This window comes from Sus scrofa, chromosome 1 (assembly GCF_000003025.6).
Source record: "Sus scrofa isolate TJ Tabasco breed Duroc chromosome 1, Sscrofa11.1, whole genome shotgun sequence".
Classification (NCBI taxonomy): domain Eukaryota; kingdom Metazoa; phylum Chordata; class Mammalia; order Artiodactyla; family Suidae; genus Sus; species Sus scrofa.
Window position 1 is genome coordinate 144,767,797 of NC_010443.5, and position 23,093 is coordinate 144,790,889.

General features: G+C 43.3%; 1 protein-coding gene and 1 long non-coding RNA gene across 2 annotated transcripts in view; one reads left to right on the top strand and one right to left on the bottom strand.

Annotated features, from left to right (window-relative positions):
* FAM189A1 (family with sequence similarity 189 member A1) overlaps nt 1–20,295 on the bottom strand; it is a 471,973-nt gene extending 451,678 nt beyond the window's left edge. Inside the window, exon 1 of the mRNA XM_021098812.1 lies at nt 20,077–20,295. Coding sequence (XP_020954471.1) covers nt 20,077–20,295 — 219 coding nt within the window. The remainder of the gene's footprint in view (nt 1–20,076) is intronic.
* The window catches only part of LOC102162639, a 33,185-nt gene continuing 30,721 nt past the window's right edge, over nt 20,630–23,093 (top strand). The window contains exon 1 of the long non-coding RNA XR_002345761.1: nt 20,630–20,723. This is a non-coding gene — a long non-coding RNA (uncharacterized LOC102162639). The remainder of the gene's footprint in view (nt 20,724–23,093) is intronic.

Consider the following 23,093-nt stretch of genomic DNA (forward strand, 5'->3'; position numbering starts at 1 on the left):
CATGCCAAGTACCTCTACGAACCAAGCAGCCCTTCAAGGATAAACAGCAAAGGACACGAGAACCACCTGACCATTAAGGAAGATCAAAACCAGAAGATTCCAAAGAATAAATAGAAAAATCCTAGAGCAAACTCAGAATTCAAGAGTAAGAAGAAACCTTCTTGACTTACTTGGTACCCTCAGGCAGAAATGGAAAAATTAATGCAAATAGAAAGCAAGACAAATACTAAGAAAAATGAGCAGAAAAGATGAAAGAGAGCATCACAGCCTTAATTACGGCTACTGGGTCAGCACAGGGTTCTCTCCCCCGGAATGTTACCATCCTGTACCGGTCTCCAGAGAGGCTAGGAAACATGATATGGACATTCAGCGAACCCAGAATGAGATGCACCAACCAGCAACTGATATCAACTTGGGATGCGACCCAAGACAGACCTGGGGCAGCCTTCACCAACCTGTCAGACAGTAGAGAGAAAATGTCCATACCTGGGTCCCTAGGTTTTTGTTTTTCAATCCGGTCGTAAAGCCTGGTGCTGGCTATTATGACCAGAAGGATAGAAAAGCCCCCTCCTCAGGTGAGACTGTCATCCTCAAACATCTTAATACTTCTCAACTCAAAAGGTAAAGCATGTCCTATGAGGCAGAAAAGGACCCCAGGTGGCCCAGACCCTGTGTCATTGCTGCAATTACTTTTTAAATTTTCAATACATGGTCCAGATGATGAAGCTGAAGCAATCTCTCAGAAGATAAAATAAAAGGTAATGGCATGGCAAAAAAAGGTAAGAAGAGAAAAGGTAAAATGCCTAGAAGATCAGCACAGGAGGTCAAATAGCAAAGAAACAGGAGTTCTATCAAAAAAAAAAAAAAAGAAAGAAAGAAAGAAAGAAAATAGAGATAAGAAAATGATCGAAGAATAAAATGTCCAATATCAAAGAAGGGCCACACTGAATGCCTAAATCCCTTCACAAAATACTGCAAGATACCAGAACGCCAAGAATAAAGGGTAGACCCTAGAATCTTCCAGAAAGGAAAAACAGGCTAGGTCACCAACAAAAGACTAGCCACACTGGGCTCAGACTCATCATCAGTGACATCTGATATGAGATAATGGTGTACTTGCCACCAAAGAAGTAACAACAGAAAGGTTGAAAATATTTAACTTTGAGGTATGGGGCTGGCAGGAGCTGAGGGATAGATTTAGCATTTCCATTTGTACCCTCCCATGCTGTTTTAAGTTTAATGTCCATAAAATGAAGTATACAATACTTTTATCATCATCATAATCAGCATCAGCATCAAAAAATAGAAAGAAATACTGTGTGCTTTCACCAGCATAGGTGATATCAGGGCGCTCTCTCCACATAAAAACATTTTTTCTCTCTCTCTCTCTTTTCTTTTTCTTTTTGGGCTGCCCTTGGGCTTCCCAGGCCAAGGATCAAATCCAAGCTGCAGCTGTGACCTATGCTGCAGCTGTGGCAACGCTGGATCCTTTAACCTACTGTGCCACCTGGGACTCAAACCTTTGTCCTGGTGCTCTAGACATGCCACTGATCCATTGTGGCACAGTGGGAACTCCGGTTTCTCTCCCTTAAACTCTGATCTCATTCCTCTTCCCTGAGAGGTACACCATCTGGACCAAAGGTAACAGGCACAGGTACAACTCTTGAAGTCACCAGGCAGGTGCCCTTGCAAAAAAAAAATGTTATTATATATATATGTGTGTGTGTGTGTGTGTGTGTGTGTATATATATATATATATATAATTTACACATTCTCTTTTTTTGAAGGGAAAGTCAATCTTGAGAAGAAGCTATTTATCACTACTTATAACAGACTAAAGCTCTTTTAAGCCACTCACATCTCTTAGGTATTATTTCTTCACCTTAAAAAGCTTCACTCTAAGCCTCACACCCTCTCTTGGCACCAAAAGGCAATGCCAAGCATGGAGACAGGACAGAGAGACACCAGTGCGGAACTTAATGAATCGGCAGGTGAATAGCAGATGCTACATTTCTTGGCCTTTTTCTGAGACTGGGTCAAATGTCAGTTTCTACAACAGTAGTGTCCCTTTATCAACAGTTGACAAGCACTCTGTTATATAATTGAAAAAAAAAAGATTTTTTTTTTTCAAATCAGAAGATTCTGATGAGTACGTGCTCATTGTGGCTAGGTGCTTCCTAATGTGTTAAGCAGCTACCACTATCAGAGTCCTTTCAAATGCTGAGGGTTCCAAAAATGTTTCAAAATCACAGTCTGTATTCACTGTCAAAGCCATTATCTATAATGTCTCATTACAGATGAGAAAACAACACTTCTCATACCATTAGATAACTTTGATACTTTTCAAATAAAAATTTGCTTTTTCATGAAGTTCTAAATTTTCTATATTTTTCTATAAAAGAATAAGCTGAAATTTTAAGGATTTATTTTAGAACAATTAAGTTACATGGCTATGTGATAGATAATTATGTAACAGGCTCTAGGAGCTGCTCATGAAAAAGAAGTAGTTTACACTTATCACACCCTAAGTATTTTTTAATTTATTTTTTATTAAGGTATACTTGATTTACAATGTTATGCCAACTTCTCCTACACAGCAGTGATCTAGTCATGTGTGTGTATGTATGTGTATGTGTGTGTGTGTGTGTGTGTGTGTGTGTGCATTCTTTTTCTCATATTATCTTCCATCATGTTCTATCCCAATAGACTGGCTATAGTTCCCTGTGCTGTACAGTAGGACCTCACTGCTTATCCATTCTAAATGGAATAGTTTGCATCTGCTCTCCCTAAAATCCTGTGTATTTGACAGAAGGCCTCCCCCTACCGCCAAACGCCAGTAACCTCAATTCCTATGGGCTCCTTAAACCACATCCACCTCGCTGTACTGCACCCTTTAAGACACTTTCATCATCAGTTGGATATAGAAAAGATAAGAGCAGGCTGTAATTATCAGTTGAAGCTATCAAAGTCAGGTCAGTAAACTGTCTAAACGCAGAAAGAGAATTCAGGTAGGCCAGAACCTGGCTGGCCATGGCAGGGACAATGGGCCTGGAAATCTCACCTGGTCTCTGGAAAGGAAGGCCCAGGGCTGCACGTGGCCAGTACACAGACAGGCCCTCCCCCAGAGCCTCAGAACAGCTAACAGGAGACACTACACATGGGGCCCCCATGAGAAGGGCAAGAGCACCTCTCCTAGGGCCGGAAAGGTCCTCCTCTCATCAGAGTGAGACTGTGGGGCAGAAGGAAGTCCTGTCTTTGCCCTCTCTGTGGCCCACTATCTGTCCTCTCATCACTGTCACTCTCATGCCAGCTCTGCAATGGCCAAGTGCCTCACATGTGGCTCAAACTCAGCAACAGACATGTAAATAAAAGAGAGTAGCCCTAAGAACCCATCACCAGGAGTTCCCATTGTGGCTCAGCATAAGAACCTAACATAGAGTCTTTGAGGATATGGGTTCGACCCCTGGCCTTGCTCAGTGGATTACGGATCTGGCATTTTTGCAAGCTGCTGCATAAGTTGCAGATGAGGCTTGGATCCAGTGCTACTGTGGCTGTTGTGTAGGCCTTCAGGTGCAGCTTCAATTTGACTCCTAGCTAGGAACTTCGATATGCCTCAGCATGGCTGTAAAAAGAAAAGAAAAAAAAAAAAAGAACCCATCACCAGCTTTATTACATTTTCCTTACTCTTCAATAAATCCATATCATAGAGTACTTTTTGACCTTTTCAAGATTCAAATTCAAAATTCTCCAATAAAAGACTGAAGTCTGAAAGCAAAAAAAAAAAAAAAAAATTCTCCTTCACATACTCAAATTATGTAGACTATACAGTGTTTGAAGTCTGTCTTCTTTTGTGTGAGTCTTTTAAAACAAACCAGGGACAGAGAAAAGTTCCAAGTGTTTCTTCCTGTGGGACCTCAGGGTAGGAGGTGAGGGGTGAGAAAGTACAGAGAAACCATTTTGTTGAAGGAAAAGGATAGCAATCATATCTATCATTTAATTGGGTATGCTAATAGAAAATTCAGATCTCAATAGAGTGTCAAAGATGAAAATATAGCCCTTAGAAGAACAATGAAGCACAGGAGAAGGGGATTGAGGAATGGGACAAATATCAGCTTGAAAACAGGTATTTGCACAACCATGTTCACAGTAACACTATACACAATAAGCCAAAAGCCACATGGAAGCAGCCCAAGTGTCCATCAATAGATGAATGCATAAACAAAATGCAGTTCATCTGTACAATGGAATATTAGTCAGCCTTCAAAAAGAAGGAAATTCTTACGAATGCTACAACCTGGATGAATCTTGAAAACATTATGCTAGTCACAAAAGGAAAAATTCTGTATGATTCCACTCACATGTGTTGCCTGAAATAACCAAATCCACAAAGACAGGACATAGAATGGTAGTTGCAAAAGGCCCAGTGAGAGAGAAAATGAGGAGTTAGAGTTTAACGGAAACAAAGTTTCAGTTTTCCAAAAGTTATGGAGATGGAGGGTGGGGCTGGCTGCACAACCATGTCAACATTCTTTTTTTTTTTTTTTTTTTTTTTTTTTTTTTTTTTTTTTGTCTTTTGTCTTTTTGTTGTTGTTGTTGCTATTTCTTGGGCCGCTCCCCCGGCATATGGAGGTTCCCAGGCTAGGGGTTGAATTGGAGCTGTAGCCACCGGCCTACGCCAGAGCCACAGCAACGCGGGATCCAAGCCACGTCTGCAACCTACACCACAGCTCACGGCAACGCCGGATCGTTAACCCACTGAGCAAGGGCAGGGACCGAACCCGCAACCTCATGGTTCCTAGTCGGATTCGTTAACCACTGCGCCACGACGGGAACTCCTATGTCAACATTCTTAAATGGTTAAAATCACGTTTCATCATATGTGTATTTTACCACAATTTTTAAAATACAACCTTTTAAAAAAAAAATCTTTGTGATCAATCCAACAAAAGGAAAAGAGAAAACAGTAAAGCATAATAATAAAGTCAAAAGGAATAAGACGAAATCTATCACACATTTAATAAATAGGAATGGCCTAAATTCCCTGAGCTAACCTATAAAGAGCAAACTCTCCTTATATTGGTCCATAGACTAATATACAAAACCCACAACTTTATTTTACAAAGCCAGCACAACCTACCAAGTTTAAGAAAGATGTGCTTTAAGAAAGTGTATGCTTGTGTTCATGTATGAACACACAAACTCCTGACCAATTTTGCATATTATTTAGAAGTAAACATCTTAATATGGATTCTAACATGTATTAAAAATATAAGTGATAAGGACTTTCCTGAAACCCAAGGATAATTCCACATTAAGACATCTATCAATATTTTAGTACATCAACTACTGAAAGGCCAGGGATTGAACCCACATCCTTGCTGACACTATATCAGGTTCTTAACCCACTGAGCCACATCAGAAACATTCACTGCTTTTATTTCTCGATAGATAGGTAATTGTGATGACTTAAATTTTGCCAGGAATTCCAACTGTGGCTCAGAGGGTTAAGAACCTGGCTAGTATCCATGAGGATGCAGGTTGGATCCCTTGCCTTGCTTAGTAGGTTGAGAATCCGACATTGCCACAAGCTGCGCTGTAGGTTACAGATGTGGCTTGGATATGGCGTTGCTGTGGCTGTGACATAGCTGGCAGCTGCAACTCTGATTCGACCCCTAGCCTGGGAATTTCCATATGCCACAGGTATGGTCTTATACAAAAAAGAAGGGAGGGAAGGAGGGAGAGGAAAGGAAAGGAGAGGAGAGGAGAGGAGAGGAGAGGAGAGGAGAGGAGAGGAGAGGAGAGGAGAGGAAAGGAAAGGAAAGGAAAGGAAAGGAAAGGAAAGGAAAGGAAAGGAAAGGAGGGAGGGAGAAATAAAAGTACGAAATTAAAGCTTTTCCCTCTAAAATCAAGAGCAAGACATGAATGGTTCCTTTCACACTGTCATTCAACATGAATATTCACATTAACGCAACAAGGAAAAGGAATAAAGAGCATACAACAAATACTGAGATAAGAAAAATAGTGGATAAAAAGAAACAGAATTATTTATAGATGTTACGAGTATAGAGATGGAAAGCACAAGGCACTTAAAAATAGAATAAATTATTTCAAAATAAGATGGAAATAAAAGTCAACAGTTTTTCTGTAGAGAAGCAGTAAGTCCTGGTGAAGGGGAAATTCCAATGACAGCACAAAGCTGTACCACAAAACTTTGGAGCATCTTTAATGAGAAATGCACAGCAATCATAGGGCCAAACCTCAGAATACTTCACCTGTTCAAATATTTAATATTTGGAGTAAAAATGTAATCAATGAAAGCAAAATACAAAGATATAGCATTGGCTCATAAATAAGCAAGAATATATGTGTCTTTTTCAAGGAAAAGTTTTGTCTGGATATATGCCCAAGAATGGGATTGCTGGGTCATATCGTAGTTCTATACATAGTTTTCTAAGGTGCCTGCCCATACTCTACTCCATAATGGTTGTACCAATTTACATTCCCACCAACAGTGTAGGAGGGTTCCCTTTTCTTCACACCACCTCCAGAATTTGTTATTTGTGGATTTAATGATGGCCATTCTGACACTGTAAACCAGCTATAATGAGAAAAAAATAAAAAAAAGAATATATGAAGTCCACCTTGCCTGGTATCAAGAGAGTAAGCCTCTTTTTCGTTTTTTTTTCTTTTTGTGGCTGCACCCACAGCATATATAAGTTCCCTGGGCCAGGGACTGAATCTGAGCCAAGCTGCAGCTGTGACCTATGCTGCAGCGACTTGGGATCCTTTAACTCACTGCACCTGGCAGGGGATGGCACCCACACCTCCTCAGCGACCTGAGCCACCACAGTTGGATTCTTAACCCACTGTTCCAAAGCAGGAACTCTGAGCCCTGCTTTCTTTTTATGTGAATGTGCCTGACATGTCTTTTCCAGTCCTTTTATTTTTAGCCCTTCTAAATCTCTTTAAGTCTATCTCTGGATCTTGCTTTGTTAAATCAACCTGAAAAACTTTTTTAACTAGGTTAATTAAGTCCATTTACATAATGTTAATATAGTCTGGATGTTTGGCATCAGCTTTGCCAGATTTCTAACCTTATATTTATAACACTGACGCACATACTCAGTCTTTTCATCCGTGGGCTGCTGCCTCTGCTTGCTTCTCTCCCTCCATTTCTGTAGATACGTAGGAAGGCTAGTGGTTCTAGTTACTGCTTTTATATCACACCCTTATATAACCCCCTTCGTACCCTCTTCTTTTAGACATTATTACCTCCCTCCTGTGAGCAATAATGCAATTAGCTAGTAATCGCTTCTTCCTTCCTCCCTCACTCTTCCTAAGCCATCCATTTTAGTCCCTAGTGTTAATCTTTATGGTCTCAAATAAGCATAACCTTCTACTATTTACTTTGTCAGCTTTAAGAGACATTTTTCCATCCTAGCTCACATCAATGCAGCAGTTAAGGAGCTGGTTCCCCTTGCCCTCATCTCCTCCCATTTATTTACTTAGCTGTATGATTCTACATACCCAGCACAGGCCAGGCTTATGTATTAGTTGGCCTCCCTTAATGCTATCTTTTAATTTTACAGTGAAAGCTAGTCTTTGCTCATCCCTAGAACTTATGAAAAGCTTCACCAATCACTTCACAGTTTTCTAAAGCGCACTCTCTAGTAAACAACTAGGGCTTCACTCATGGAAACAACAGTCCCACAGTTCTTGCAAACTCAAAACTCTTAGTCTCTGAATGTGGGATGCCTGACTCACACAGGAAGCAGATTAAAAACACAGAGGTTCCAGTTCCAGGTGGAAGAAGCACACACCACTGTGACTGCAGCCATAGCCCTGACGGCACGCGTGCAATAGCAGCTTGGGAAGTCTGAGTATAAACAGCAGGCAGATTAGGAGAGGACAAAGGAGCTCCAGGTACCAGCACACTGGCAGAGGTGGTATTCTTCCCTCTTCAGTAAGCATCCCCTGGTCAAAACACAACACGTCCCAAAACCCACAACTGAGCACACATGCAGACAGACAGGGCCCAGGAGTGCCCTCTAGTTCTGGCTCAAGGATTAAAAATCTGCTCCTTAATGCCCAAAGAGAACAAAGAAATCCCCACTGCTTTTTCTTCTGCATTTCTCTTCTCTCCACTGCTCTCCTCTCTTTTCTCTACTCTCTCACACCCCAGACCCCACACAATACTATAGCAGGAGCTGGCAAAGCACAGAAAACTCGTCCCCTCTGTAGAAAGAAGGGGACTGGTCCCAAGAGGGCAAGACAAAGCCTTGTTGCTGATTCATGTTCTGTCCCTCACTGCACAGCCCATATGCAAAGCAAGGGAAAGCCCTAGCATTGGTGGAGGACTGGATAAGGGAAGCCACAGGGAAACAGAAAATACCAGGAAGATCACAGAGGGAGGAACTCTGGTAAGTGATCCCTGAAATTTATGTATGAACTTGTAGGCTCATCCTTGAGGTGAAGTTATGATCCCAGACAGAATCGTAAAACATGGAGAACAGAACTACAGGATAGATCACAACGCAAGAGCCAGACTGGCCACTAAGCAGTGCATATGCAGGACAGAGCTGAAAAGTGCTGCCAAGACTTTTACAACTGAACAGACATCAGAAGTACAACCCACAGAAGACTGGGCAGAGGGTGGTCTAAAAGATGCATACATAACCTGCTAAAGCAAAAGTAGCAACATTCTTTACTAGATTTAAACAATATCCAGAGACTCAAAATGTGCAGGATATAATCCAGTGCTACTTGGCTACAGGAAAATGTCCTCTTCCATGGGAGAACACAAACAATGATCGAGTCTGGAATTATGAGACGAATGAAAAGCTACAAAACTAATGAAGGAAAAGCTATAAAAACTAAAAGAAAAAAACTAATTTATACAAAAGAGAATGCGGCAGAAATTTTTAAAGCTGAAAAACAGAAAAACCAATGTAAAATATTCACTGGAGGAATTTAACAGCAGAATAGAGATGAAAGGAGAAAACACCAGTCAATCTATGTAGGAGCAACAATTTAAATTACTATGGATTTCTCATCAGAGAATATGGAAGACAGAAGGAACTGGAACAATATCTTTAAGGGTGGGAAGGGAAGGGAGGGGAGGGGAGAAAAAGGGGAGGAGCGGGAAGGGAAGAACCCGGAATTCTGTATCCAATGAAATCACCCCTTCAGGAGCAAAGGAGAACCAAAGGCACCCTAAGGTGAAGAAAACTGAGAGAACCTGTTGACAGCTGGCCTGCCTTAAAAACAGTGCTATAGGAGTTGCTGTCATGGCCCAGTGGTTAATGAATCCGACTAGGAGCCATGAGGTTGCGGGTTCAATCCCTGGTCTTGCTCAGGGGGTTAAGGATCTGGCATTGACATGAATTGAGGTATAGGTCACAGATGTGGCTTGGATCCCGAACTGCTGTGGCTGTGGCGTAGGCTGGTAGCTGTAGCTCTGGAACCTCCATATGCTGTGGGTGCAGCCCTAGAAAAGACAAAAACAAAACAAAACAAAACAAACAAACAAAAAAAACAGTGCTATAGGAAACTGTTCAGACAGAAGGCAAATGCTGCCAGAAGAAAACCTGGAATATCAGGAATGAAGGGAAGAACAAAATAAATGGTGACTACAATAGACTATTCTTCTCCTATTGAGTTTTTTAAAGCAAAAGTATAATACCATCTGCAAGAATTGTCAATATATATAAGATGTAACATATGAAATAAATCATGTAAGATATAGATGACAAGTACAACATAAATGAGGGACTTTAAGGATAAGAGTTTCCGCATTCCACTTAAACTGAAAACAGGAGTTCCTACTGTGGTGCAATGGGATCAGTGGTGTCTCAGGAGCGGTGGAATGCAGGTTTGATCCCTGGCCCAGCACAGTGGGTTGAGGATCAGGGGTTGTCACAGCTGCGATTTAGATTGCAGCTACAGCTTGGATCTGATCCCTTGTCCAGGAACTCCATGGGCTGTGAGGTGGCCAAATAAGAAAACTAATAACAATAAAGTGGTAAAATATGCCTCTATGTAGACAATGAAAAGTCAAGTACACATAATCTATGGAGAAACCGCTATAAAACTCTACAAAGAAATATAGTTAAAAACACAACAGATGAATTAAAATGTAGGGATTAAATAAGAGTCCAAATAAGCCAAAAGAAGACAGGAAAGGTGAAACAGAAGAACGAAAAGAAAGGGAACAAAAAGAAGGGCAGATATAAATTAAAATACATTAATAATTACATTAAATGTAAGTGGCATATCAATTAAAAGACAGAGACTGGCAGAGCAGATTTTTTTTTTAAAGATCCAACCATATGGTATCAACAAAGAACTTGCTACAAATATGATAATTTAGAAGAATTACAAGTGAAACTATGGGAAAAGATATACCATGAAACAATAATCAAAGGGAAGCTGGGGAGAGGCTATTTCAGTATCAGACAAATTAGACTTCAGAACAAAAAAAAAATCCAAAATTACCAGAGATAGAAAGAGACATTTCATTATAATAATAGAGTCAATTCACAAAGAAGATACACAATCCTAAATGTATATGCACTTAACAGAACACCAAAAAAGATAAAACAAAAACAGACGGATCTGAAAGGTGAATAAAGAAATCCAGTATTACAGTTAGAGACATCAGCATTTCTCTCTTGGTATCAGAGCTAGGAGATAGAAAATAATAGAGACTTATACAATAACCAACCAACAAACAGCGTATGGAAGTTCCCAGGCTAGATTGGTGCTGGCCTGTGCCAGAGCCACAACAAGCCAGATCCTAGCCATGTCTATGACCTATACCACAGCTCCTGGCAACACTGAATCCTTAACACACTGAGCAAGGCCAAGGATCGAACCTGTGTCCTCATGGATACTAGTGGGGTTTGTTACTGCAGAGTCACAATGGGAACTCTGGTGTGTATACATTAATATAAGTGTGTGTGTGTGTGTGTGTGTGTGTGTGTGTGTGTGTGTGTATAATATATCTTAGCTATGTTCACTGAGAAGGTCTAGAAGCAATGATGCCACTCAGCAGAGACCACACTGAGCTCCTTGGAGAAATAAATGACAGATTCTAGGGCTGGAGCAAGGAAAAGTACTAGATAAGCCTGGGATATCTTATGTCAGAAAGCCAGGAAATGCATAGTATATAATGGGGACACCCTGGGGACAATTTGAGCATCAAAATAAATAATGATAATAGATAAATAAGATAGGTAACCACAAGTCCATATTGCTACAACTTTAAAATGAATTAATGATAAATAAATAGATGAGAAAGAAATCTCTTCTTATAGTAAAGTAACAGCCAATAAATGTAGAAGAAATGACAGAAATAAAGAATTGTGATTTGGCAACCATCAGAGGTGGCTGATTAAGGTTATTATCATCAAAAGTTGCTAAAGCTAGTGAGAAGAGGTTTGATCATGAAAAAACTATTGGCATAATCTCTGAATACCTCTCCACAAAGTATAATCAAAGGGAAAATGGTGAATGTAGGATACCAACACCTGGAGGACAGCAAATGTCTCCTGAGATAACATACAGAGAAAAGCACAGCATCATTTCTGCAACAATCCTACCAAGAACACATAACCTGAGTTTGGCCATGAGGATAAATCGGATGTGAAGCATCTATAGAATACAAAGCTTGTAGTCTTGAAAACCATGGAAAACAAGAAACAAAGGAAAACTGAAGAGCATGAAGAGGTATAAGACACTTATTATTCCTGGATAGGATTCTGGGCCGGAAAGGGGAGAGGAACACTCTTGGGACAGTTGGTAAAATTGGAATGGGGTTTATGAACTGGATGACAATATTTGTCCAATGCTGATTTCCTAATCTGGAAGAGTGTATGTTGGTTACATTGAAGACTGTTCTTCAGCAGGGGAGAGATATGCATTGAAATTTTTAAGGATGATGGGAAATCATGTCTGCAGCCTGCTGCCAAAAGGTCAAGAAAAAACAGTAATGATTTAAAACCTAATTTTTTTTTCATTGAGGAAGAGAGACAGTGTGCACAAGTGCAAGCCATGGGCAAATACAGTGTAAAAAGTTACAATCAGGCAAGTTAATTGAAGCGATAGAGTACAGGAGTTCTTAGTTCTGTTCTGTAACCCTCCCATAAGTTGGAAATTTTTTCCAAAAAATTACTTTTTAAAATATTGTTTCACATTTTCTAGCACAGAATTTATTTGGCTATGAGAATTCCACTGCACAATACAAGTGACTAGGGCTTTTTATGTGGATGCCCAAAGGACTTTTCCTTATCTTTAACATATGTTCTTTTATAAGGATATGTCTCAGTGTTGATTATTCTGCACTGATTTTTTTTTTTCCAGTGACAGTGACACTTTCAAGTCTTCTTATAGGTAAGTTTTCTCACATAACAGTTCTAAATATTTACGTTATTCTGTTGCTTTGCTCTTCCTTTCTTCTTTTCCTGTAAACTCTAACTATACATAGATCTCCTTTGCCTGTCTCCTGTACATATTACTTTGTAATTCACTTTACCCCCTAATTTATTGTTGCTGTTGTTTTCATTTTCTTCCTTTTCATCCTCTATTTTTACTTCTGTGCTATCCACAGTAACCATTTGCTCTTGTGTTCCATCTGGACATGATTTAGTTTTCCTTCCTAAAATTCATTTCTTCCTAATTCTCTCCTGACATCACTGTGTTCTCATTTCATAATTTTCTGTTATTGAGCTATATCCTTTGAAGTTTCTAAACTTCTGATGGATACTACTCTTTAGATTGTTTTTTTCCTCTCACTTACCTTGAAATATTACGAATTTTATGAATTTTCTAGTGTGCTGTCATTTTCAGTAGTACCATTACGTTCATTTTCTTTGTTTCTTTTTCTTTTTCTTTTTTTTTTTTTTTTTTTTTTTGCTGTTTTAGAGCCAGACCTGCGGCATATGGAAGTTCCCAGGCTAGGGGCCAAATTGGAGCTACAGCTGCAGGCCACAGCCACAGCCACAGCCACAGCCATGCAGGACTCAAGCCACATCTGTGACCTACAGTACAGCTCAACAGCAACACTGGATCCTTCCTCACTGAGTAAGGCCAGGGATCAATCCGCCATCCTCGTGGATCCTAGTGGGGTTCATTAACCACCGAGCCACAAAGGGAACTCTCCATTTTCATCATTTTTCTTTAAATCCATTTTGCATAAGATAAGATCATATTCCATGTTTGTTCCCAATATATGAATGAGATGGATTTTCCTCATCTGGGAAGAGAAAACTCCCAAAGAATGAGAGATGGGCTAGGACAGCTTTCCCAGCTGGGCTCTATTGATGTGTAAAGTATCCATGTATGAGCTCTCTAAGTATCCACTTATTTGTTTCTCAGAGTTAAATCCAGAGCTCATCCCAGCCCTGGCCCTTTGCTCCAGCTCTAGACCCCCGAAGTCTAGACCCCAAGGCCATGCTCTGTGCTCAGCATGTTCTCTTTTGCTGCTGGAATATTCTGTGAGATCTCTTTCCTTGGATGTCTCCCAAACCTGTACCATCTGAACTTACTCTCTCTTGCTGTCTGTATTCCTGCACTGCTCAGCTGGGTTTATGTTCCTGGTCATTCTGCTCAGGGTGAGGCTCTGTTCTCTAGAAGGGAGGGGTCCCTGTGCATTTCTCAGATGCTCCAGGCTTGTGCCACCACATTCCTGCACAGTTACTGTTCTCACCTACAACCAGAAACCCCAGAGCACGTTGCTGGTGTCCACTCACTTTGTGGGGGGAGTAGCTTGTGGTGATTTGGGGGTCCCACAGTCTGCAAAGAACTCCTTTTTCCTGCCCACCACCCCCTGCCTCCACTGCTGTTTGTCTGCAGCTCTGAGCACTGCTGGTAGACTGGCCACACCCATCTGAGTCCTGACTTGTGGAGATCTCCCAACCTATTCCCTGGTGTGGCCTTGCTAAGCTTTTTCTAGGATTCTCTTGGTTTCATTCTCAAGAGAAGTTTAGGGGAGACTGAAAATCTGCTGCCATGCACACACCCCTATAAAGTATTTTCTGAAAGGTATAAAATGAAGGACAAATAAATGAAGACACAAACCATGTTCCTGAGTTGGAAGCCTCAGTATGATAAAATTGTCAGTACTTCCAAAACGGATCTATAAATGTAACACGACTGTAATCCAAATCCTAAGAGTGTACAACTGGAAACTAGATGCAAGAGGGTTTTGGGGGTGTTTTGTTGTTGTTGTTGTTGTTGTTGTTGTTGTTTTTTGCTGCACCCTTAGCATATGAAACTTCCCAGGCCAGGGACTGAATCTGAGCCACAGCTGCAACCTATGGCAGACATGGCAATGCCAGATCCTTAACCCACTGCACAGGGCCAGGAAATCAAACCTGAGTTGCGGCAGTCAGATTCTTAACCCACTCACTGGCTCAGAGATCCAGTCCACAACTCAGCAGGGACCTGAGCCACCATAAAGACAACGCCAGATCTTAACCCACCATGCCACAGCGGAAACTCGAGACATGGATATTTTAAAGTTAATACAGAGGAAGAGCCAAGGCACTTTGAACAAGAAAACAGTATTGAGAGACACGCCTTACCAGATAGAGAAACTCATCAGGATGTTGTCTCAATCAAAACAATGTGGTATTGACCCTAAAATAGACAACTGAAAGAAAGTAAAACTGTCATGGGATGTGACGTATAGATTGGTGACTCTCGGTAACAACAATCCTGTTCTGCATATTTCAAAGTTGCTAAGAGACTAAATCTTCAAAGTTCTCATCATAAGAAAAAAAATTAACTATACATGGTAACAAATGTTAAGTAAGCTTATTGTGTTGATCATTTTGCAATGTATACAAGTAAGGAATCATTATGTTGTACACCTAAAACTAATACAATGTTGTACGTCAATTACATTAAACTTAAAAATAAAAGAGTAAAACTGAATGGAAAGAGAAGTGCACGTACATAGGAACTTTGTCCACAAGCAAATAAAATTAGGCCCTTTTTTCCCAACATATGTAAAACAAATTCTGGATGAATTAAAATTTGAATGTGAAAAAGTAGATGAAAATATTTAGAAAGAAATGTAAAGGAATGTTCATGTGACCTCTATAATGATGACTCTCTTAATTGAGAGAAGAGCCCAGATACTGCAGAAGAGAAATACTAAAAGATTTGACAATGCGAAAAGTTTTTTAATTTTACATATGGCAAAAGACACCAAAAATAAAGCCACATGAGAAATGAAAAACCGCAAGAAAATATTTGCAACACACGAGAGAAGCAACCATGGAAAAGTCAGATCAAATGAAAACAATGAAATATCTTTTTCTTCCATCAGATGAATAAAACGTTAAGGAATGCTAAACCAAAAGGGCAATTTTACGTGATATTTCTGCGGGCAGGGATGACTACACCCTTCTGTGGAATTAATCCAGCAATATCTAATGAAATTCCAAATCTGAATACGTTTTGACTAGCCATTCCACTCTGGGGAATGTATGCTCAGAAAACAAGCACTTGCAGCTAAGGCTAGATAAGCAGCATTGTTTGTAAAGACATAGAACTGATAAAACCAGAATATTCCCAGCAGGAGAAGAACTGAATAAATTACAAAAATTCATACCATGGGCTCTTATGCAGTCATTAAAAATAATGGGAGTAATAAGAATAATGAGTTATGGCAGGGAATATTTATTACACACAGAATAAAAAAGTAAGGTGAGTGGTATAATCTTTTAGTAAAAGATTTTTAAAGAAAAGAAACAGGGCATTCTCTTGGGGGCTAAGCAGGTTAAGGATCCAGCATTGTCACTGCAGTGGTTTGGGTCACTGCTGTGGCACAGGTTCGATCCCTGGCCCAGGAACTTCCACATGTCATAGGCATGGCCAAGAAAGAAAAAAAGGAAAGAAATATATTCCACACATATACACAAATCCTAGTATTTTTGAGATTGTAAAGATAAGTATAGAAAGATCACATCAATAACACTGTTAATATAGGTTACCTGCTGGTACAGAATTGGGATAGAAGAGGGCACTGTTGTCATTTCTTTATTTCTTTGTTTTCAGTTATTTCAATAAGCATACATGGTTTTTGGAATATGGTGTTGCTTTTTTTTTTTGGCTTTTTAGGGACACATATGGAGGGTCCCAGGCCAAGGGTCTAATTGGAGCTATAGCTGCCAGCCTACACCACAGCCACAGCAAAGCAGGATCCGAACCGCATCTGCGACTCACACAGCTCACGGCAACACCAGATCCTTAATGCACCAAGCGAGGCCAGGGATCAAACCTGTGTCCTCATGGATGCTAGTCAGATTCATTAACTGCTGAGCCACAATAGGAACTCCAGTGTTGCTTTCAAAGGAAAAAAAAAATACACAAACACACGTGCATAGTCAGCACCTAATGGCTGTGTCTTTATCAACACAAGTAGCTGGCAAAGTGGATAATTCAGTGTATTTGCTTGTCTCTAAAATTTCAAAGAAAACTAATGAGGCTGCTCTATCAAAGGATAACTATTCAAGGCCTCCACACAGCCTGGTGGTCTTCCGAACTATTCACACAGATGATCATCTCTCAAAGTGGACCAAGGTCATGCTAAGCCACCCCTCATTTCCAACTGGATGGCAGGGACCTGGGACAGGACCACTGTTTGAAGGTGGTTCTCAAGTAGCTGAAACAGCAGCTTCCCTCCCCCCAGACCTGCCACTTCCTCCCCTGTTCCCAACCTTGTCGGGAACCCTTAATCCTGCCCCCCATCCTTAGGCTTCCTCAGTTTCCCTAATGTCGTGCCTCTCCAAAGTTCTCTTGAATCATCACCTTTCCACACATATTTTGTTCCTTTCCTAAGAAACAGAGGGGTGACCTCCTTGAGGAGGCTTTCTTTACCTTCTGCCTCTTTACCTTTCCTTTACCCTTCAGCCTCTGCCTGGGGGGCAATTAAGTCTAATGGTCAAGAGTATGAGCTCACACTTCAGAGCAACAAAGTTCAAACTGACATTGAGCAGGTGTGACCTAGGACAAGCGTGAAGGTTAATTTTATCTGTCCATTGGACTAGACTACGATGCCCAGATTGGCATTAAAACATTATTTGGGGGTGTGTCTATGAGGAAATCTCTAGAAGAGATTAGCATTTGAATCCGCAGTCTGAGGAAAGAAGGGCACCTTCATCCACACAGGTGGGCCTCATCCAGTCCAGCAAGGGCCTGAATAGAACGAAAAGGCAGAGCAAGGGCAAATTCACCCTCTCAGGGCTGGGACATCCATCTTCTTCCCTGGGACATCAGAGTTCCTGCTTCTCAGGATTTCTGGACTAGACTGGAAATTACACCATTGGTCGTTCAGTTCCTGGGCCTTTGCATTCAGACTGAATTACACCACCATGCCTGGGTCTCCAGCTTGCTGATCTATCTGTCCCTATATCTATACCTATCCTATATCTGTTCTGTTTCTCTGGAGAACCCAGCTAACATAGCAAGTTCCTTAACCACCCCCCTTCATCTCAGTGGACTTAGCAGAAGCTGCCAAGTCTTCTTAAGGGTTAGACCTAGCCCTGAGACTCCCTCAATTCTGCTGCATCCCACTAGTTAAAGGAAGTCAGAGATCCAGTCCAAGTTCAAGTGCGAGGAACTGCACAAGAGCAGGGGCACCAGAGGCCACAGATGAAATGCACCATTACACCACATTAAGACACTCAATTTAACATCTAGCACACAGTACATGCTCAATAAACATAAGTTGTTTTCCTAAGTATTGTCTTTTTTACATAGAGAAGAGTTATTTTTACAATGGTCCTTCACATGTACATACCACAAAGAAGGGCTAAAAACCTAAGGAGTGCTCTTATCTTAGGAAATGCAGAGGAACCAGAGTACAGCCCCAAACCACAGAGAGCAGATTTTGTATAAAGACAGCCACCCTCATCACCATTCTTAAAAAAGAAAAGTATGTTTGCAAGGTGGTTTCCAGGTCTCAGCAGGCAGGCACATACATTGGCAAGGGCCAGTGTTAGCACTCACAGGCACACCAACATGCGCATTTGTCCCAACATCAGTGGAACCAACCATCATGTTTCTGGAGATTATATGTAAAAAATGGTATATACTGTTTGGAAAGAATTTTAAAGGTGCTTATGGCAGATTAAGTTTGAAGAAAGTGAACAAGCCCATGACATAGCGGATGTAGGGAGGAAGGAGAGTGGGAGATGGACCAAGTGCAGAAGTTACCTATAATCTCTAAAATGTAAGCAGAGAATGTTATGTTGTTCCCCAGAGCCTAGAGGAACATCTGCACCAGGAGGACATTTGTGGAATTACTCTGAGTCATGGGAAGTTAGCACAAATAGGTTATAGTTGTTGAAAGAAGTAACACTGGACAAGCAAGCTGAATGATTGTTTCGCATATTTATTTAAGTCTTTAAAATGCAGGGAATGTACATTTTCCACATAAACAGCTTTTGTGGTAGGTCCGATGAATGTCTTCCTTTTTCCGTTTATTATTAAAAGACAGCTCTTTTTACATGCCCTTTCATAGCTAAGACTAGACGGAGAAGGAGAAGGTCGGGAAGGAGCCATGAGGGGAAGCTGGTTTACCAGTCTGCCACCTGTAGGCTGGCACCAGCAGACATAAACTCAGGGCCCACTAGGCAGACAACACGGAAACAACGCATATTAAATAATGCTAGAAACTAAAGCAACAGATGTGTGAAGACTATATATAGTGGCCCATTTGAATCCTGACTCCTGGTTCCTGCTTCCAAACTCCTCTCTTTGATTTGAACATGTTGCTATGGCCTCATGTTCTTTCCTAATCAGCTCTCCAAGCCTCACCCTTGGTCTGAAATAAGCATTGAAAATTAATACCCCTATTAGGATGAACAACCATACCTGTATCGATCAGGGTGTCACAGAGTCAGTTCTGCTCAGATGTCGTTTTAAAAGCCATGCACTGGACTAAGAGAACAAAAGCCATTACAAAGGAACAACAACAGAGCAAAACTGGACAGAATTTTTAAATTTCAAAACTCAAGAACAAAGAGCAAACACTCATCACAAAGGCTTGGTTTGGATTTCTGGAGATGGAATTAAAACATACTGAGTTTACAGTTTAAACCTATAAGGCACCATAAACCAAATGTAGTCACAGATGTCAAGAGTTCTCAGAACAAGTGAATCTCTTCATAAATATCTGCTCTGCACAGATTCCTCCCGTATCCTATGTCCGTTCTTTATTAATATAGAAAAAAATCAACTTCAATCAAAAAATGCCCCCAAAAATTAACTCCTGGAGACAGCCACTTCCTTTAATGGGACTGCCCAGTGGCTTTGCTCCTAGTCACTGGCCTCTCTAATTTGGAGCTCAACAGCCTGAAAACTGGTCACCTTTTCTGTGAGGAAGCTCATTAAAACATGCCTCCCAGAGCCGCCCGCGGGTCGCCAGCCCAGTCCCACCGCCCCTGAGCTGGCCGTTCAGTTCCCGCCGGACTCCTGAAGTCCCCGATGCCAAGCGAGTAAGCGGCCAGAGAGGGGTTCAGCTGGTTCCCGCCACGGGGGCTGACCCTCAACCCGATAGGACGCGCCCCGCGCGCTAGTCCCGGGCCACAGCCGCCGCGAAGGCCAGGTGCGGGAAACCGCGGCCGGATACCAGGTTCCTATCTCTCCTCCCGGCCTCGTTCAGGGACGCCGGGCTGGTCAGGGCCGCCCCAAGCCTGCCGGGCGGGTCCCCTGTCCCCTAGATATAGGGGCCCTAGAGCCCAGCTGCCGAACCCGGCGCGGACCCCGCCTCGCAGCCTCACTCCGCAGCCCCTCCGGCGGTCGCGGGCTCGGCGGAGGTCGAGTGTTTGGCTTCTGTTTCCTGGAAGAAAAGTAACTCCGGGAACCAACACAGTAGGAAAGGTAAAAAGACGCTTCCAGAGCGGCGAGAGATGAGTCGGGGCCCCAGAGTTGTTCTGCCCGGAGTTTTAAACCGCACCCGGGCTGCCGCAGCTCGCCTGCGCGTTCCCGCCCCGAACTTGGCGCCCTCGGAGCGTCGGTCCGCAACCCCGCCCGGAGCCCTGTGCGCGCCCGGCCGCGGACACTCACCGAGAAGCCGGCCCAGAAGGGGCAGGAGTGGCGGACACGGGCCGAGGTGGTGAGCGCCAGCGCCGCGAAGCTGACGGCCACGATGAGGCATCCGAGCGCCATCTGCGTGGCCCCGAGCGCCAGCACGATGCGGGAGCGGCCCGGGCACTCGCGCAGGCGGGACAGGCTGCGGGGCAGCGCGGCGGGGCGCGGCGCGCGGGGGCCGCTGGCCGGAGGCATCGCGCCCGCACGCCTCGCCCGCTCCCGCCCGGCCCCGGCGCGCGCCGCCGCCCCTCCTCACCGAGGGTCCGAGGCAAGTTGCGCCGGTTGCGGGGTTGGCCTCCCGACGGGCCGTTTGGACTGCGGCGGCCGCGCGCCGGGAGCGGGCCGGGCCGGGCGGGGAGCCGGGCGCCCGCAGCCCCCGCCGGCACCCGCGCCCATGCCGCCGCCGCCGCCGCTCTGCAGGGCCGCCCGCCGGCCGCGCCGCTCTGCGCCCTCTCCCGCCCGCCCCGCGCGTTCCCCGGTTCGAGCGCGGGCGCGAGCCGCCGCCGCCGCTGTCCCCGGGCGCGAGCCCCGCCGCCGTGCGCGGGGCCGGGGCCGAGACCTGGTGCGAGGCCGGAGTCGGAGTGCTACCCGGAATTGAGCGGGGCAACAGCTGGCAGGCGCAGGTGCGGTCCCGGTGGCCGGGCCTCGGCGCTCGCCCCTCTTGCCTGGGAGGGGAGTGGGAAGGGCGGGGGCGGCAGGCGGGGTCCTCCGCCAGCGGCGTAGAAGGGGCCTGGGAGCCAGGCCCGCGGGCCGAACGAGGCGTTGGGACCGAGCCACTGGCCAAGCCCGAGGTTAACCCGGGAGACGCGCGCGTGGCAGCGGCGGGGGTTAGGAAGAGCGCCCTGGCAGATCGGGTGAACGGAGAGGAGGTGAATTCCGAGCGCTCGGTCTCAGGTGTGGTGGGCAGGAGCCTCTCTCGTATGCGGAATTCCAAGATCCAGGATGCTGCTTTTCTGCAGTTCCATAATTTCTAAAGCCACCGCTGAGAACTCTGCCCTGGAAGACTGGACATTTAGAACATTCTTAGTTCACAAACGGTGTCTCCTCCTCACCTTTCGTTTGCAGGCCTTTTGATACAAGTTAAAAGTTTGGGCAGAGAACAAGTTGCACAAAATGAATTCAAATGAGTAATATCACCAAGGACCTGTGAAATCATCTGCACCCTCTTTCACCGTATAAGATTTTAAATACCTGTCGGCTTCCTTGGGGTACTAGGAAAGCTTGAAAGTCTTAATTGTCATAATTTACCTTGTGGCTCTGTTGATGTGACAACTTTGACTGCTAGTGTTGAAAAGGGTTGTGTTAACATGTGAGAGACCCGCTAAGTGTCAGGCAGTCTGAAGAGATGGTGCATAAAAAAGGCAGAGTTCAAAGTAGTAATAGTGGGTAATGGCGGGTACGTCTTACACAACTCCAAGGAGGGACTGAGGGAGTCCTCTGTTGGATCTGGATGGGAAAACACTGCACAACCTAACCTCAGAATATCTCAGTTGCTGGTACTTGAAATTTCACCTTTAGAGATATTGATTCCTCTGGGGCTGATGAGCCTCTATTAAAATGCAAATTCCTCTTGAAGGGGCAGTAGCTCAAGCCTTTATCAACCAACACATGAGCAGGGATGGGATTTATTTTCCAATTTAACAGAATGGCCCAGGGATGAACAGGGTGGGGAATTCCACAGATGAAGTGTATGACCTCAGAATGCTGGCCTGTGCCCAAAGCTGCTTCTTTTCCAGTTCCTATCTATAGCATTACCAAGCCTCTGGAGTATCAAGTCAAATTTCCTGGGAAACATTCTCCATCTAGAAATGTGCAAGGCAGCTCCTTTTCAGGGCTTGGAACTATACCAGACAGGATCCTGGACTCCAGGAAGCTAGGTTCTTACTGTAGTCACCTCGCTCATTCATTCACCTGTTTGCTCCTGCAGCAAAAGGTCACAAAGTGCTCTCTAAGCATGGGGCATCCTTTAAGGCTCTCAGAGAACATCAGTGAACAGAACACCAGATGCAAGGTGAGAAACAAACCACAAGCATAACAAATAAGTTACATAGACTTTACTGACATTAAGTAGTATTCCAGAAATATGTTAAACACTCACTAGTCACCAGACCCTGAAGATATAAGGATGAACAGAAGCAGATGAGCTCCCTGTGCTCAGAGATGTGCTCAGAGAACTTCCAATCTAGTAGGGGGACTGGCAGCTTATGGATAATTGCTCCAAAGCCAATTGCATATGGGTTCAGTGTTACAGAGCATTCTACACAGTGCCAAAAAGCAAGTAAGAAGGAGATCTTCCCGGGCACAGTATAGAAAATGGATTAAGGAATGCTGAAGGGAATGTGAAGAGATGAGATGCTGTCTTCTGGGCAAGAGGTGACAGTGTTTTGGAGATGGTGGCAATATCCAGAATTGGATGGATTTGGGAGGTGAATCAGTGATGATTTAAATATGGACTAAAAATATAGGTAGGGGTCTGCCAGTTGGCACATCATGCACAGAGTCACCAAATGTTGGAAACCTCCAGTGAGTTCCCATTTATGTATTAGATGTGCTTCCAAAATATATGTGAATCAGTTCCTTCTCTTTATAAATGGCATGGGAAAAAGAGCTCCAGGCAGCACAGCAGGGGGACTTGGATGTAGCTGGGTTAGGATAGGGAATCTGCCTCCTTAGTGAGATTTGATTTGGGGGCAGAGGGAGAGACTGATCCAGAAATTAAAATTACTTTGCTCTTTTTAAAAACCAATTCTGTGTTTTAGAGAATTTTTAAATTATTTTATATTAAAGGCAGTAAATACCTAAAGTGAGTCAATTTCCTGGAAGTGAATTATAAAGAAATGAAGGAAGGTTGGAGAGAGATAGGAGCTGGCAAACTCATTGACCCTTTTTGCTCCTCAGTGTTTTTCTCTTATGAAAGTCTGTAATAATACATGACCTAGTGTTAAGAGGAGATTCCTAGAGATCCCTGGAACCACCTTATAGCAGCCTTTTCT